The sequence below is a fragment of the Tenrec ecaudatus genome, chromosome 1, assembly GCF_050624435.1.
Source record: "Tenrec ecaudatus isolate mTenEca1 chromosome 1, mTenEca1.hap1, whole genome shotgun sequence".
NCBI lineage: Eukaryota > Metazoa > Chordata > Mammalia > Afrosoricida > Tenrecidae > Tenrec > Tenrec ecaudatus.
Genome location: NC_134530.1, coordinates 307021054 through 307038747, shown reverse-complemented (window position 1 = coordinate 307038747; position 17694 = coordinate 307021054). Strand labels below are relative to the sequence as shown.

At 40.9% G+C, this 17694-nt stretch overlaps 1 protein-coding gene across 1 annotated transcript; it reads left to right on the top strand.

Moving 5' to 3' along the window:
- The first annotated feature begins 10264 nt into the window (after positions 1–10264).
- LOC142441197 (HLA class I histocompatibility antigen, A alpha chain-like) lies at positions 10265–16677 on the top strand. Its single transcript, XM_075543252.1, has 7 exons — positions 10265–10331; positions 10546–10815; positions 11112–11390; positions 15426–15701; positions 15804–15920; positions 16347–16379; positions 16532–16677. Exons 1-7 carry the CDS (start codon positions 10265–10267, stop codon positions 16675–16677), a joined length of 1188 nt encoding a protein of 395 aa, XP_075399367.1.
- Positions 16678–17694: the final 1017 nt, after the last annotated feature.

The window sequence follows — 17694 nt, the reverse complement described above, 5'->3', positions numbered from 1 at the left end:
TTGTGTTTGACAGTAAGTTTATGTCAAGCATAGAGTCCCCTAAGTTTATCTCTATATTTTCTTTGATGGGATTTATAGTTTTGGCCTTGCATTTAGGTCTGATCCATCTTGAGCTCATTTTTTATTTACTAGGTGAGATACAGATCCTATTTAATTTACCTGTAAATGAGAACCCAGTTTTTCTAGCACTATTTATTAAAGATATTTTCTTGTCCTGGTTTATTTTATTTTGGCACTGTCAAATATCAGCTGTCCATAGGTGGATGAGTTTACTTCTTGATTCTCAATTCTGTTCCATTGATTACATGTCTGTGATTGTACCAGTACCTAGCTACTCTAACTAGAGTGGTTTTATAGTAGATTTTGAGATGGACAAGTAGGAGGACTCTTACTTTGTTCTTTTCGGTATTCCTTTGCTTATACAGGGTCTCTTTCTTTTCTTTATAAAATTGTGATTAGTTTTCCTATCCCTTTAGAGAATAAAGTTGGAATCTGAGTTCCATGATCTCTGTAGATAGCTTTGGGTAATACTGATATTTTGAAAATGTTGAGTCTTCCTGTCTGTGGTAGCTATATAATCATTTGTCAATTTAAGAGGATTAAGAGCAAAGGGGTGGAGTTTATCCTGTCAATCTGGTGATAGCCAATGAAGCATCTGTGTGGGCATGGCTTTCTCCTGAGGATTCTGGAAACTCCTATATTCCTCCTTGGCGGCAGGAGACTCTCTCTCTCAGGGCCCACTCTCCCTGGGAGACATTGCAGCTAACAAAGAACATTGAAGTACATGAGTGCCCTGAGCTGGAGAACCCACATGGAGAATGCCCTTCCATCCTCCTCTGCCAGCACTTAGATGCTTACAGTGCCACTGGATCCACAAGACTTCCGACCCACTGGCCTGTGACCTTCCTAAATTCAGCGTCATTGCATGTGTTCCACGAGTCTGAAGAGGACTTTATAGATTGGTATCAGACACATGGGCTAATATCGGACTTATGGGCTTGAACTGGACCAGGCTGGGATGTTTTCTCAATATTCGATTGTTCTTGTATATAAAGCTCTTTCCTATACACATATGAGGGTCTATGGATTTGTTTCTCTAGTCTACCCAGACTAGCATACTATCCATGAGCATGGTACGTTCTTCTAGTTATGCTGGCTTCTTTTGGTTTCTTATAGTAATGTATTATACTTTTCTTTGTTTGTATCATTTATTTTTCTAGTTTGATTTATTACTGTAAGTATTGCATGTTTAGGGCACTATTTTATATTATATTGTTTTCCTGGATTCCTTTTCAGGGTTCTCTGCTAATGTAGGTTTATGTTGTTCCCTGCCACTTTGTTGGATCTCTCTATTATTATTGGTGTTGTTCTTAGGTGCTGTCCAGTTGGTTCCTACTTACAGTGACCCTATTTACAACAAAACAAAACACTGCACAGTCCTGCCTTATCTTCATAACTGTTCTTAGATTTGAGCCCATTGTTGAAGTCAATGTGTTAATCCAACTCTTCTAAGGTCTTCACTTTTTCACTGCCCCATCCCGTTACCAAGCACGATATCCTTCTCCAGGAACTGGTCTCTCCCGGTAACTTTAACAGGGTACTCGGGCTATATTTCATCCAAGATAGACTTGTTCGTCCTTTTGGAAGTCCATGATATTTTCAATATTCTTCACTAGCCCCACAATTCAAACACATCAATTCTCCTTTGGTCTTTCTTATTCAGTGTCAAATTTCACATGCATCTGAGGCAATTGAAAGTATCATGGCTTGAGTCAGGTACACTTTAGTCAACAAACTAACACTCTTGCTTAATAATATTCAAAACAGTCTGGTGCAGCATGTTTTCCCAATGCAGCAAGCTTTTGATCTCCTGATTACTGCTTCCATGAGCATTGTCTTTGGATCCAAGCAAGATGACATCCTTGACAACTTCAAACCTTTTCCATTTATCATGGCATTAAGTATGGATCCAGTTGTGAGGGTTTTTATCTTATTTACATTAGATTGCACACATTCTGAGGGCTGCAATCCATCTTCATCAGCAAGTACTTCAAGTTCTTTTCACTTAAAGCTGTCACAGGTTATTAATAAATCATACAGTTTTTTTATTGGAGAATTTTATAACCTCACCATACAGACTGAATAAGTCTGATGAGAGTGTATAACGCTGATGCAATTTTTCCCCAATTTTAACTCACGTAGTATTCCCTTGTTCTGTTCCCACAATTGCTTCTTGATCCATGTACAAATTCCACATAAGCACAATGAAGTGCTCTCGAATTTCTATTCTTCTCAAAGCTATCCATAGTTTGTTATGATCCACACAGTCAAATGCCTTGACACAGTTAATAAAACCCAACTAAACAAATTTCTGGTATTCTCTGTTTTCAGTCAATATCCATCTAACATTAACAATGATATCCCTTGTTCCATGTCCTATTCTGAATCTGGCCTGGGCCTCTGGCAGCTCCCTGTCAATGTACTGCTACAATCATTATTGGATAATCTTTGGCAAGATACTACTTGAAATTGTTCTATAATTTGACCGTTCTCTTGGGTCACCTTGCTTTGAAATGGGTAAAAAATATGAATTTCCTCCAATCAGTTGGCCAAGTAGCTTTCTTCCAAAATTCCTGATATAGATCAGTAAGTGCTTCCAGTGTTTCCAGTGCTTCATCAGTTTGCTGAAACATTTCCCTGGCTAGGCCATCAATTCCTGGAATCTTGAACTTATTCCTTCAGTAAAATTGATTCTTTCTTTTATGCTACCTCTTAAAATGGTGGAATGGCTATTGGTTCTGCGTGTGTAAGAAAGAACTTTATATAAAAGAGCAATTCTATAGTGATAAAACATCCTAGCCCAGTCAAGATCAAGTCCATAAGTCCGATATTAGCCCATACGTCCAATGCCAATCTACAAATTCCTCTTCAAACTCACGAAACACATGCAATGGTGCCAAATGCTGGAAGATCACAGGCATCTCAGTGCTGGCAGGGTCTCTGTGTGGCTTCTTCAGCTCCAGGGCACTAGCATAGTTCCATATGTCTTGTCAGCAGGAATGTCTTGAAGGGAGTGAGCATGTGTCCCGCCTCCAGAGGGCTATGTATAGCCTTAGCGCCTCCGAATGAGGTCATCAAGCTGCAACCTGGTTGACAGGCTAGACTCTACCCCTTCGCTCTTAATAGTCTCAAACTGACAACAAATTGTGTAACTACTACAGACCACCCCTTGTCAATTTGACACTTTCACACAACTCTTTAGCCATATATAATTTTAAAACAAACAATAATAAAGTCATAGCTGTACCTAACAGGATAAAACTAAAATGCATGCAATTCACTATGTGCACCCTCATTTAAACATAACAATCTATAGGTGAAAAAACAAAAATATTCTATTTATGTGAACACCTATACCATAATTCTGTGAATATATTCCCCCACCTAAGAAAGTTTGTAAGCCAGCCACTTCATGACTTAATTAACCCCATTTGGGGTATAAAATTTCAACATGGCCCACTTACATCAACCCAGTCCTCCGAGGACATAATCTTTTATATGAAGTATCTTCATCCCAGATGGAACCTTGTGAAGTCCACATGCATAAGCAAAGTCATTTCAGGACAAGCTGTCCATAAAGTCAGCAGCAATATGCACCAATTCACAGGCTCAAAAACCTCTATCTGATTGGATCCTGGTCAACTCAATGTGGCTGCCTCCCTTAACCTGACCAGGGTGCTCATTAGTCACCTCACCTTTAGGCCTTGGGCCCATCACAAATTCCCACTAACCCTAGCCCCCTTGGGCTAGGTCATGAACTTCAAATCAGTAAAGCACTGTTGTCTTCTCCTCTAGTCTTTGTAAACCAGGTCCATGGGTGTCAGTGGCCAGACTCAATCCATCTCTCTATTGCTGCTTTTCTCCCACTTCTACTCAGTAAGTGGATCCAGATGGTCAGCTAGCATTCATTTCAGGCTGCCCATAGGCTCTCTTTAATGTTCAGTTCTAGAGAAGATTTTTCTTCATGGTTCCAGATTCTCTCCAGTCTCAAGCTCAAACCGCTAGTTCAAAATTAGAAAATTCCAAGAGTTCCTTTTTTCCTGCAATCTGTCAACAGCCCATTAGGCAAGTCTCTTTACCTTTGAATATCCTGAGCACTCAAGACAATGGGTGGGGCTTAGCCTTTCAGAGCCTTCTTTGCAGGCATGTCCAAGACCCATTTAAAGATCAAATTTTAGTGGCTCCAGGCAAGTGGACTTAAAAGCTCCCTATTTTCATACTTCACAGTTATCATTTCTATCACTCATTATATCAACAATAATGAGCAGAAGAAATCAGTATAAACAAAGTAGAATCAGATTCTTAAAACCCAATTTTAAAACTGTCATGTTCAGTCCTTATTTAGCTTATCTAAATTTTTCCATTGATACAAAATTGTTGCGTTAGGCCTCTACTGAATTAAGCCAGGGCTGGGCCTTCTGTCAGTCATTTTGACCTTCTGGCAGCCATTTCATTAAGCAGCTCTGAGAAATTCAAGGGGCAATTTTGCCACCTGAGCTCAAGATTCACATGTATCACAATAAGTTTCACCATTTCAGACAAGATTAAGCAAAGATGATTTCTATTCATCAAAACTTTAAATTCCCATATTCTTTCCAGAAAACAATACGGTGAACTGCATGGTCATATCTGACCTCTGCCTTGCCAAACCATGAATGAGGCAGAGCTCAAACAAGCATCCACTCTCCATCTTTATGATTTGTTTCTCTAGTATCCCACTCTCAAGGTGCCATAATGTGTTAGTCCGGGTTGAATAGAGAAACAAATTCATAGACACCCATATGTGTATAAGAAAGAGCTTTGTATCAAAGAGCAATTGAATATTGCGAAAAACATTCCAGCCCAGTCCATAAGTCCATAAGTCCAATATTAGTCCATATGTCCAATACCAATCTATAAAGTCCTCTTCAGACTCACAAAACACATGCAATGATGCTGCATGCAGAAAGATCATAGGCCAGTGGGTGGAAAGTCTTGTGGATTCAGTGGTGGTATAAGCATTTTCTTCCTTTTCAGGTTTCTAAGACTGCGTATTTCATTACAATATTTTATTTTTTCTTCTCACCTTGCCCTTTAAAATTTTTTGTTCAGTTCTAGTCATCATTTCCTCCATGTGCCTTACCTACTCTACAATTAATAGCAATTTTCAGTCTCTTTTGGCATCTACTTTTTTCATTTCTTTCTTCCTTTTCTTTTTAATGATCTTTTGCTTTCTTCATGAATGATATTCCTGATGTCCTTCCACAGAACATCAGGTCTCTGTCATTACTGTTCAATGCATCCAATCTGTTCTAGAGATGTTCAAGGTTCTATTTTGGCTCTCATGGATTTGTTTTAATTTTCGTTAACTTCAACCAGAACTTAAATATAAGCAAGTAATGGTCTCTTCCATAGTTAGTGCTTGGCTTGGTTTTAGCCCCTAATATTAAGCTTCTTCAGAGCCTCTTCTCACGGATGTAGTTAATTTCATTTCTGTTTAATCTATCTGGAAAAGTCCTTCTGTGTTTTTGAAAAAAAGGTTTTTGCTATGAACAAGTCATTGGTCTTGCAAAATTCTATCAAACCATCTCCAGCTTCCTTTCTATCACCCAATGCATGTTTTCCAGGCATTGTTTCTTCCTCTTTGTTTTCAGCTTTTGCATTTCAATCCTTAGTAATTATCAATACATCTTGATTGCGTGTTTGATCAATCTCTAACTAAAAACAATTGAAGAATTCTTCTATTTCTACAACACTAGCTTTTATGATGCATACATTTGAAAAACAGTCATATTCTTTGGATTTCTTTATGTGTGGATAGGAACTATCCTATCACAGTTTGCATTTTACTTCAGATAGATCTTGAAATATCCTTGTTGTTGATGATTGCAAAGCCATTCCTCTTGATTATGTCATTCTGGCATAGGAAACCGTGTTTTTCTGATTCAAACTGACCAATTCCAGTCCATTTAAGCTCACTAACACCTATAATACTCATCTTAACGTATTCCTTTTACTTTTTAACATTGTTGGATGATCTTCAGTAAAATTTTATGGGAATTTCATATTAATTATATTGTTCTAGAATTTGAGCATATTGTTGGGTCACTGTAGTCATAGAGGCATAGAGAATTAACAAAGCATCAGAAAGGGATTATGGATAGAAGAGCCATATTAAGAAATTTGACTACATCACATCCCTTTAAAAAATCTGAAAGATTAACCTAATATCTCCAAGAAATTTTAAAAGAGCAGCAAAGTAAACCTACAAGCAACAGTACAAAAGGAAATATTGAGTAGAAAATAAGTAAACAGGGAAATAGTATCCTCAGAAATACGAAAGAAAGAAGCAACAAGACAAGAACTTGGTTCACCCTCCAGATTCCTTAGCCCTCAAACCTAAACAGTGGTCTGAGTGGCTTAAAGAAAAAAGGAGGAAAGTGAAACTGAAGTGAACTTGGAGTCTTGTGACAAACAAGTTCACTTCAAACAACACACACACACACACACAAAAGACTACATACGATCTACATTAAAGAGATATTTGCATGCCTGAAAATAAAAATACATACTGATGTACAACAACCTACAAGCATCTGTAATTATGCTGAGCAGAAAAGCCAATCCCTTCAGACTATGATTCTGATTTTTGAAGGTCTTGGGAAAAAAAGAACTTGGTTCTTTGAAATGATAAATAAAATTGACAAGCCACTGGTAAATCTAACAAAGGAAAATGAGAAGATGCAAATAACATGACAAGTGATGAAATGGGTGACATCACAACAGAACCAATGGAAATGAAAGGATAATAACTGAAGAACTGTAATTCAACAAATTTGAAAACCTGGAGTGGGCGGGGGCGGGGGCAGAGACAGATGTCTAGAAAAACATTACATACTGTGTTAGGCAGGGTTCTCTAGAGAAATAAAACCAGTTACTTATGATTATACTTATATATATGAAGATAGATTTATACCACATGAAGGAATATAGAAGCTAATACGTCCACACAGCAGTACAGTGGGCTCAGTTCAACTCAATTCAGTGGAACAGTTAATATACTGGAAGTCCTTCAACTCAAGAGGGCTACCGGGTCCAAGGTCAAGGAAGCAGACAGCTGAATCTTCCTTTGGGCAATGGAGGCAGAGTCAGCCCACAGGCAGCAAACAGCAAGGCGGATCACCAACAGTCAGAACCTCAGGAGCTTAGCGAAGCAGGCTCAGTTTGGATATCAGACTCAAGCAATGCAAGATGACAAGATCCACCAGCATCAAGCTAAAGTGTTGTACACACCAGCAGCATGGAGAAGCAGATCTCAAAGAAACCTCAAGCTCTAGCAACACGATCCATGTGGTGGCTATCCCACAGGTAGTGTAGCTCACAAGTTGAGGCAGATAACTAGCTATAGCAGCCGCATGCTGCTGAGATCACCAGAGAGCAAGAGAGTGAGGGATGGGTCTTGCCAAGCCATTTATCTCTTTGCCCTCCAATCAAACTGTGACCCGATTTATCCCCCATGTTCCTATTGGCCATATTGGTACAATAAACCTATCACACCTACATAAGCCAACACAGGATAAGGTAGAAAATTTGAAGAGACCCATAACAAAAAAGAAATGTTTTTTTTAATCCCACCAAAATTATTTCCTTAACCAGATGGCCTTCCTGGCAAATTCTACCAATCATTTAGAGAAGAGCTGCCCCAATTCAGTACAGAAAAAGAGAGAAGAGGAAGGAATACTCCCAAACTAGTTATATGAAGTGAGCAGAACCTGGATGGCAAAACCAGGCAAATACAGCACCGAGAAGGTAAATTATAGACCACCATGAACAATGATGTAAAAATCCTCATCCAAATCTGAGCCAATGGAACCCAGTAACATATCAAAAAAATACAACATGACGATATGCGATAGGCAAGGAGAGTTCAGCATTAGAAAAACAATGTCATCCCACACCCAAATAAAAAGAATGCAAAGAACCACATGAGCATATCAAGAGTTGCAGCAGTCCATTGATAGGCAGCTGCTATAGGTCCACACTGGATTCAGAAGAGGACATGGAACAAGGGTTATCATTGATGATATCAGATGGGTCTTAGTTCAAAACAAAGAATAGCAGAAAACTGTTTCCTTGTGTTTTACTGGCAATGCCAAGACAGTCGGCTATGTGGATCATAACAAACTATGGATAGTCTTGAGAAGGATACGAATTCCAGAACACTTCGTTGTGCTCATGGATCAAGAGGCAGTTGTTCAAACACAACAGGGAATTTGCATAGTTTAAAACCAGGAAAGATGTGTGTCAGGGTTGTATCCTCACACCATACTTATATGATCTGTATGCTGAGCCAATAATCAGAGAAGTTGGATTATGGGGTAAAGAAAATAGCACCATCAGGATGGGAAGAAAACTTATTAACAACCTTTGATATTTGGATGAGACGACCTTGCTTGCTGAAAGTGAGCAGGACAGGAAGCACTCACTGATGAAGATCAAGGTCTGTAGCCTCCGGTATGGATTACAAGTCAATGTAAAGAAGACCACAATCCTCACCACTGGACCAATAGTTAGCACCATGATAAGCACAGAGAAGATAGAAGTTGTCAAGGATTTCATCTTGCTTAGATTTACAACCAATGCTCATAGAAAGGGCAGTCAAGAGATAAAATCATGCATCAAATTGACTATGTCTGCTGCACAAGACCTTGATAAAGTATGATAAGTAAAGATGTCACTTTGAGTACTAAAGTGTGTCTACCATGATGCACGCTATTTGCCGCATTTGCATGTGAAAGTTGGATATTGAATAAGGAAGATCAAGAACAGTTGCATTTGAATTGTGGTACTGGCAAAGGATATTGAAGGTACCATGGATTGACCAACAAATCTGTCTTGGAAGGTACAGCCAGAATGTTCTTTAGAGACAAGGATGGTAGACTTTCTCTCAAGTACTTGACATGTTATCAGAGAGACCAGTCCATGGAGAAGGGCATCATGCTTGGTCAAGTAGCAGAGCAGCAAAAAAAAGAGGAAAATGTTTGACAGGGTGGACTGACAAAGTGGCTGTATGGGTTGGCTTAAATGTAACAATTGTAAGGATCCTGCATAAATGAGTGATTATTTGTTCTGTTATACATAGGATTACTATGAGTAGAACTGACTTACGGCACCTAAACCATGAAGTTCGGTTCCTGGATTGTCAACCACAAAGGAACTAGCAAGCTTCAAACCCACTTGTTCATTAAGTGTCCAGAGATAAACCACACTTACACACTCAGACACAGAAGCAGAGTTGCCTTACAGTTTTTTTGGATTTATTTATTTTTTTAGCATTTTATTAGAGACTCGTAAACTCTTATCACAATCCATACATATACATACATCAATTGTATAAAGCACATCTGTACATTCTTTGCCCTAATCAATTTCAAAGCAAAAAAACCATAGTCCCTTCAAAATGAATGAAGTGGTGCCACCTAGAGGCCAGAGGGGACTTTCTCTCCAGGAAACTTCTAGTTCAAATGGGAGGGGCGTGCCACTCTGCACATGGTCAAGCAACTTTTTAATTATGTGCTCCGTCTGTCCTTAGGTCTCCTCAATCTTTTTTTTTTCTCCCCGATTTATCTGGACTGGTGCTTTGGGTCAACATGTCTCAGAATGTTTCAGGATTATCGCCAACTACAATCCTGCACCAGGATATCTCAGGTTTCAGGATTATCTGTCTCTGAGCCCAGTCCTGTAGGAAGGTTTTCACTAGGACCTGCCTTCAAGGTTAAGGTGTGTGCAAGTTCAGGTCTCCCAGGGTCCTTCCTTCTCAACTTGTTCTCAGTGCCCTTTGCCATTCCTTAGCAGCCACGGCAGAAGCCCATACTCTGTCCGTCTTTAAGGAACAGACTTTGAAATAGAAATTCTAAGAGCATTGGTAACTTTTTTTTTGTCGAGTTGTTTCTTTATTGAGAGGGTTGGGGCGCACCAGGGAATGTCCATTTTAATTTTCCTGGGCTGGTTTATGTTTAATGGTTGCTAGGCCAAAGGTCTGTGGGTTGGAAAGGGACCAGGGTCCAAGCTGTCAGGGTGTGGTTGCCAGCGCAGGGGATTTACACGCCTGAGCAGTTTCAATTTGCATTCACAATACTATCACTTCTTTGAAGGGCTCTGGATTAGAAAAAACGCTGGGACCAGCTGGAAGGCAGATTCTTCTCCGAACCGCAGTACACGTGTAATGGCCTCTGGGACCCTCCTCCAGCTGCTGATCACAGGGGTCCCTCTCCTGATCCCCACACAAGCAGGTGAGTGCTAGGTCTGGACGGAAAGGGAAGAGGAAGCAGGTGGGTTGGAGAGTGGAGAGGGGACCCTGGAGAAAGCTGCTGTTGCACTGCCACCAAGTCCTATCCGAACCCTCTCCCTCCCAGCCCCAACCTCTTCCCCTCCCTGCCCATTGGACCTTGACATGGGCCCCACGCGGGACAGGAGGCTTGTGGTCTCAGCCGTATCCCTCCCCAGGTACCCACTTTCTGAGGTATTTCCTCACCGCCACATCCCAGCCTGGCCGCGCAGAGACCCGCCTCATCGTAGTGGGCTATGTGGATGACCTACAGTTAGGACGTTACGACAGCGCCGCCCACCTCCCAAGGGCAGAACCGCGGGTGCAGTGGATGGAGGGCTTCGGGCAAGGGTTTTGGGACGAGCAGACAAGGATCGCCGAAATCTGCGAAAGGAATTACAGACAGCAGTTGGAGGATCTGCGCAGCTACTACAACCAGAGTGAATCCGGTGAGTTGAGCCTCCTTGCTGCTGCCCGTCTTGATCCGGAAGTCCCAGGACTCGCCCAGAGCAGCGACTCCGAAGCGCCAAAGCAATTCAAATAGCTGCGTTGTTTTAGTTTGCAGACGAGAAACAACTTGCCTCCGAACCATCCCCTGCAGTCTGGGAAGGTGGGAGACTGACCTTGGGGTGCGGGGTCGTGGGGCTGGTGGAGCTATTGGAAGTTGCTGGGCTGGCTTGGGTGCGGGGCTAATCGCTGGGCGGAGCTGTCCATGAGGCAGGACTGACAACAAGGGATGGGCTAGGGTCTCACACCTACCAGGTTATGTATGGCTGTGATGTGGGGCCTGATGGGCGCCTCCTCCGTGGGTACAATCAGCGAGCCTATGATGGTGACGATTACATCGCCCTGAATGAGGACCTGCGCTCCTGGACAGCTGCAACCACAGCTGCTCAGATCACCAAGAGAAAGTGGGAAGAGATTGGTTCGGCAGAGCACTACAGGGCCTACTACTTGGAAGACAAGTTCCTGGAGTGGCTGCACAGAAGCCTGGAGATTGGGAAGGAGACTCTGCAGCGCACAGGTAAGAAGGGCCGCTGGGCGCCTCCGAATTCCCTTTCAGTGGGATTGTGTCTGCCCTGATGCCCTGCTCAAAAGCAAAACACCAAGCCCACTGCTTGGGACCCTTCTTTATGGGGCAGGGACCAGGGTGGAACTGCTGTTTACGGTTTCCAAAATAAATCTTTATAGGAGCTGACAGTCTTATCTTACTTCCCTGTAGCAACTGGTGGGTTTAAACCTGGATACTTAAGGTTAACCCCACACATACCCACCACCCCACACCCATTGGTGTGAAAATGAGTAGGAAACCCAGACTTTCAGATCCTCTCAGAGACAGTTAAGGGAACCAGTTTCTCTGGAAACACCAAACTCAGCTGCCTTTGATTTGAACCAACATTAAAGAGCAAGTCAGTTTTCTATTCAACAATCCCTATACATTTTGTGCCACTGACTGCAAGTCCTATAATGTCACTTATTCCATTTCCTCCCTCTGTTTTCTATTTCCATTTCCTGTCCTTTCCTAAACGTGTTGAATGTTTCCCTTAAATACTTTGATCTCCAACGACTGGTTATTCTAAGGGATACCAATCTCCCAAGTGCTGTGGTGTACTCCATAGGCCTGTTCACTGTTACATTGAGCAACAGGGTTGACTTCCATTCTCCAGACCACCAGACCTGAAGGGTAGCTGAAGGCCAAGATCTGAGAGGTACCATTTGTCTCTATCTGACAAGCAAGTTTGATCTTTTTTATGATTTGGGGTTTTGCTCCACATTTTCCTCCCACTCTATCGGAGACCTTCTAATGTGATCCTTTTCAGCAGTTGGTGGTAGGGACCAGGTACCATCTTGTTCTTGTGGTCTCAGGGACATGGAGACTGATGTTCACCTGGTCTGTTAGTCCACTGGACTCATTGTGATTCCATTTACCTTTCATTTTCTTCACTCTTTGCTTTGAACGAAGAGCAATTGCTCCTTACGTGGCTGTTCTTGAGCTTTTAAGATCCTAGGTGCTGCTCCTGGAAACTGAATGTAAAATCTGTGTCCGTCCATTTTTAAGCCTATTAACCCTGAGGTCATGGCTCCCAAACCCCAACTCCATTCACGGTGTTTGATTATGTCTAAGAAGTTTTCATAACTCTGTCTCCTGCAATTTCTACCAGTTCGTGGATATATTTGTAGCAAATGCCCTTGTAGAACTGTCCTCTGTCAAACATACTCACCCCACCCTACCGCCAACACATACAATCACACTGCATTTCTATGTGTGTGTCTGCTCTTTGATCACTGATAGTAACAGTATTTACCTCTGTGCCCTTTTAATCTGGGACTTCCCTTGATGTCTTCCTCTGCCTCCCTCATTTTTTAAGTAGCCTCTCTCTTATTTTGTATTGCCTTCCTCTCCATCCAAGTTAACGTATGTCTACCAACTGTCAGTCACTTTCCTTTTCCCTCCAGCCCCTCTAACTTCCATCAACTTGAATCCAACTCAAAGTGACCCCATAGCACCAGGTTTAACTACCCCTAATGGGTTTCCAAGACTGTAACTCTTTAGGAGTTGAAGACTCACTCTTCTCCCAAGAGCAGCTAATGGTTTGGAACTGCTTACCTTGGGGTTAGCAGCCCAATTCCCTATGCTATCAGGGCTTGTAGGTAACTATCAAAAAATTTAAGTGTGAAAGTTTTTCGTGATTGTTTTATAATAGTGGTCTCATAAAACGTTTGTGCTTTTATGATCACTTTATTTCACTCAGCATAATGTTTTCCAAATTCATCCATGTTATGGAATGTTGTGTAGGTCATTATTCTTCAACATTACATAGTTTCCATCCTGTGTATGTACCACAGTTTGGGGGTTTGTTTGTTTGTTGTTGTTTTACCAATTCTTGCATTGATGGGTTTTTAAGGTTTTTTTGTCTTTCTGCCATTGTGAATAGTATGGAGATGAACATGGATATGCATGTATCTGTTTGTTTACAACTCTGATTTCTCTAGGACATATGCCAACATTGGGATTGCTGTATCATGATATTTATATTACTCATTTCTTAAGGAAGTGCCACACTGTTTTCCACAGTGGTTGCACCATATTAGAGAACCACCAGTGGTGTATGAGGGCTACTTTCTCTCCACAGTCTCACCAGCATTTGTTGTTTGCTACTAATGCTGAGATGAGATGGTATCTAATTGCTGTATTGATTTGCATCTGTAAAGCTTAATGATCAAAATCATTTTTCCATATTGGTTTGGCAGCCTCAATATCTTATTGGGTGAGTGTTCTCTTTTGTCCTCTGCCTATTCTAAAATTGGATTATTTGTCTTATTTCATTAAAATGTTGTTTATAAGAAACAATACTTTAAAGTGTGTTTATAAGAAACACAGAGTTTCCTGTTAAAGTTTTCTGTAAATTTTAAAGGTCAATCATTTGCCCAATAAGTCATTGTCAAAATGTATTTCTTATCTGTGAGCTCTCTTTTGGGGAAATATTTTGATGCATGCATGCATATGATTTTTTAGAAGGTCCTACACATCTAGTTTGTCTTCTACTACCCATGTGCTTTCAGTTGATAGTGTATATACTTGTATGCCATGTATCATGGTCCCTAAATATGTTTTATTTCCATTGATGATATTTATAACTTTACAGTTTATATTTAAGTCTTTGATCTATCTAGAGTCTTGTGTGGTTGCATTTAACATGATGTGAAATGTGATAAAAGTCCTGTTTCATTTTTCTGCAGATTTATCCCCACTTTTTCAAGCACCAATTTCATGCCTATTTAATGTATTTTGGCTATTATAAAATATTAGCTGTTCATAGGTGGGTGAATTTACTTCTGTGTACTCACTTCTGTTCTTTTAGTCTATGTATCTGTGGTTCTACTAGATCCTGGCTGTTTTAATGTGGTTGGTTTAGATATTTGGAATGTGAGGCCTCCTACTTTAATAGTACTTTGCTTATTCAAGATCTATTTCTTTCCGATATGAGCTTGATGATTGGTTTTCCCAATTCGTTAAAGAATTTATTGGGATCTGGATCACTGTATGCTTTTGTAGATCTCTTTGTGTAACATTGACATTTTCATAATGTTGAATCTTCCCATTCAGGAGCATTATACATTCTTCTAGTTATGTGGGTTATCTTTTGTTGTTGTAGTAATTGTTGTTTTTGAAATAAATATACTGTAGGTTTCTTTTTGTTTGTCTTTTGTTTCTTTAGTTAGATTTATTCCTAAGTATTTAATCTTTTAGGTGGCTATTGAAAATGTTTTTCTTTCCAAAGTTCTCTTTGTTAATGAATGTTTATTTTGTTTCCTGCCACTTCGCTGAAACTTCCCATTAGTTCCAATAATTTTCTTGCTGAGACTGGGGTTTTTTATGTCTGAGATCATATCTACAAATAGATACTTTTACTTCTTTGTTTGGATGCCTTTTATTTCTGTTTCTTGTTTTACTGCTCAGACTAGGACTTCCAATACAATATTGAATAGAAATAATGATAAAGTACACACTTGTCTTGTTCCTGTTCACTAGAGAATACTGTCATTCTCTCTTCATTTAGACTTGGTATTTATATCCTTAATTATTCTGAGGACTTTCCTTTCTATTCTGTTTTTTTTTTTTTGCATGCTTTTAAACAGGAATGGGTCTTGGATTTTGTCAAATGCATTTTATCCATCAGTTGATATGTTCATTTTGTCCTTTTCCTTTGTGTTATGTCATGGATAACATTAGTTGGTTTCTAATGTTGAACTAACCTCGAATACCTGATATGAATGTCACTGGTTATGATATGTTTTTGATCGTTTTGTTTTTATGATGTGTTGTTGGATTCTATTGGCTAGGATTTTATTGAAAATGTTCACATCATTTTTCATGAGACATATTGTTCTAAAATTTTATTTTTCAATATTGTCTTTTCCCTATTTTCAGAATGGTTGGTTATTATGGATACTTCTATAATTATCCTGTCCATTTTCTGGATGATCCCACAAAACCTGCTCAGTGGCCTCAAGGAGGTAATAGAAAGTTCTGAAATTCTCTGGCTATTTCTTTTAGAATCACCAAAGACACATGTGACTCACCACCCTATCTCTGAAGATGAGGCCACACTGAGGTGCTGGGCCCGAGGCTTCTACCCCTCAGCAATCACCCTTACCTGGCAGCGGGACCACGAGGACAAGATCCAGGACACGGAGCTTGTAGAGACCAGGCCTTCTGGGGATGGAACCTTCCAGAAGTGGGCAGCCATAGTGGTTCCCATCGGAGAAGAGCAGAGATACACATGCCGTGTGCAGCATGAGGGGTTGCCTGAGCCCCTCACCCTGAGATGGAGTAAGGAGAGGGACAAGGGTGAAGCCTCATTTCCCGAAAAGCAGGAGCCTTTCTGGAGGCTTCCCGGACACCAGAGCTAACTAACCTCCCTTCTCTTTTCAGAACTGTCTTCTGAGCCCACTACCTCCATCACGGGAATCATTGTTGGCCTGATTCTCCTAGGAACTGCCATCCTTGGAGCTGCAGTGGCTGCTGCTGTGATCTGGAGGAAGAAATCAGGTAGACAGGGAGTGCGATTGGAATTTTCTTGGAAAGTCTTAAATTCCAGTTAGTAGAATTCCAAGGTCATCTCCTGCTTTGTTGTGGAAAGGACCATCCTCACATGTGCTGTTCCTGCTGGGCCCTTGTGCTAACACTTCCACTTCTGTAAAGCACTTCTGAAAATGAAGGACAAGCTTTCATCTTAATGGTTCTAGTGATGAAAACCTGATTCTCAGTAGTCACAGGCCACAGAAGGTCCTGTTAAGCATAGACTTCCAGCAGTTTAGTTGCACCAATGTCTACACGTTTCTTACGTTTTCTTACCCTGTCCTGGTTCTGTCGCAGTTTTGGAAACTTCACTGCTATCCAAGACTAACAAGCTCTTCTAGGATTTTGTGGTCCTGTCTTCTGCTTAATCTAACACATCATGCTTTGTTCTCACAGGTGGAAAAGGAGGGAGCTATGCTCAAGCTGCATGTAAGTATGGGGGGGAGGGAGGCTTACGCAGAGATCCTTGGGATAGTAGAGATGGAAACCCATGGCGAAACCCCTTACCTCATCATTCTTGTTCTCCTTGTCTCATTTCCTGGGGTGCATCATGACAAGATCCTGTTTTTGTCCTTCTGCAGACAATGGCAGTGATCACGGTTCTGATGTGTCCTTCCCACCTCCTAAAGGTGAGACTCCGGAGGACTACAGGAGATACAACTGGGTTATGGGGAATCTTTGGGTTTGGATATTTCCAAATTTCCATGGGCTGCTATTGAGAGTGTAAAACCCAAAGTGACCTGAATCTCTCCATTGTTCTTTTTATCTATAGTGTGAGACAGCTGCTTTATGATACAGCATCTTTGTGGGCATGGCCTTCTCATGAAGTCCCTTGGAACTTCCCTTCTCTCTCTGCATTTACCTTTCTGCTGGCTGATCCTGATTGTGGCCAGAGCCACCATCATTGGATCCACAGATTTTACACCCTACAGCCAGTGATGTTCTGTATTCTGCATCATTCCACACGGCTTCATGAATCTGAAGAAAGACTTATGGACTAGTATCAGACTTATGGACTTTAGTTGGACTTGAATGAGGTGTTTTCCTGATGAACACTTCCTTCTTGATAATATATATATATATATAAATATCACTTGATTTATTTTGTGCATATATATAAGTGTTACTGGACTTGTTTCTCAAATCAACTCTGCCTAATTCAAGGGTTAATGCAACAATGGGATGTAGGCCACATCAGTCCTCTCTGCCTCCTGAGGGTCAATTGCCTCAAAGCAAAGGTAAGACAGGCCTCTACGGTCCATCCCTTTTGACCTTATTCTGACACCAACTATTCCTGCCACAGCACTCTATATCTGTAGCTCCGTTCAATAATAATTTCAATGGTGACACGTAACTCACAAACAATGCTTGCTATTAATGAGTTAATAGTCAACAAGTGATGTGAAAATACATATAGGATACAGTTGTGCTATTCGGATTGGTTATTCTCTGCTGTACCTACAGGCAGGTGTCTCACTGGCCTTCATCCAGTTAGTCTAGTATCTGCCCTGCTGGTACAATGTTATAAAGTTTGTTATGGCTAGTAATAAATGTCTAAAGGGCTTGCTATTCCACTATAAGCCTCACCCTGAAGGCACTCAATTCCAGCATTGTGGATCAACAAACCCAACTCCCTGGATAAGTGCCTGAAGATACCCAACTCCACAAGCCAGCTCCTGTTGACAAACACTCAGCTTTACTTGCTCTGTGGACTTAGAGGTACACCACTCCATCATATCTTCTG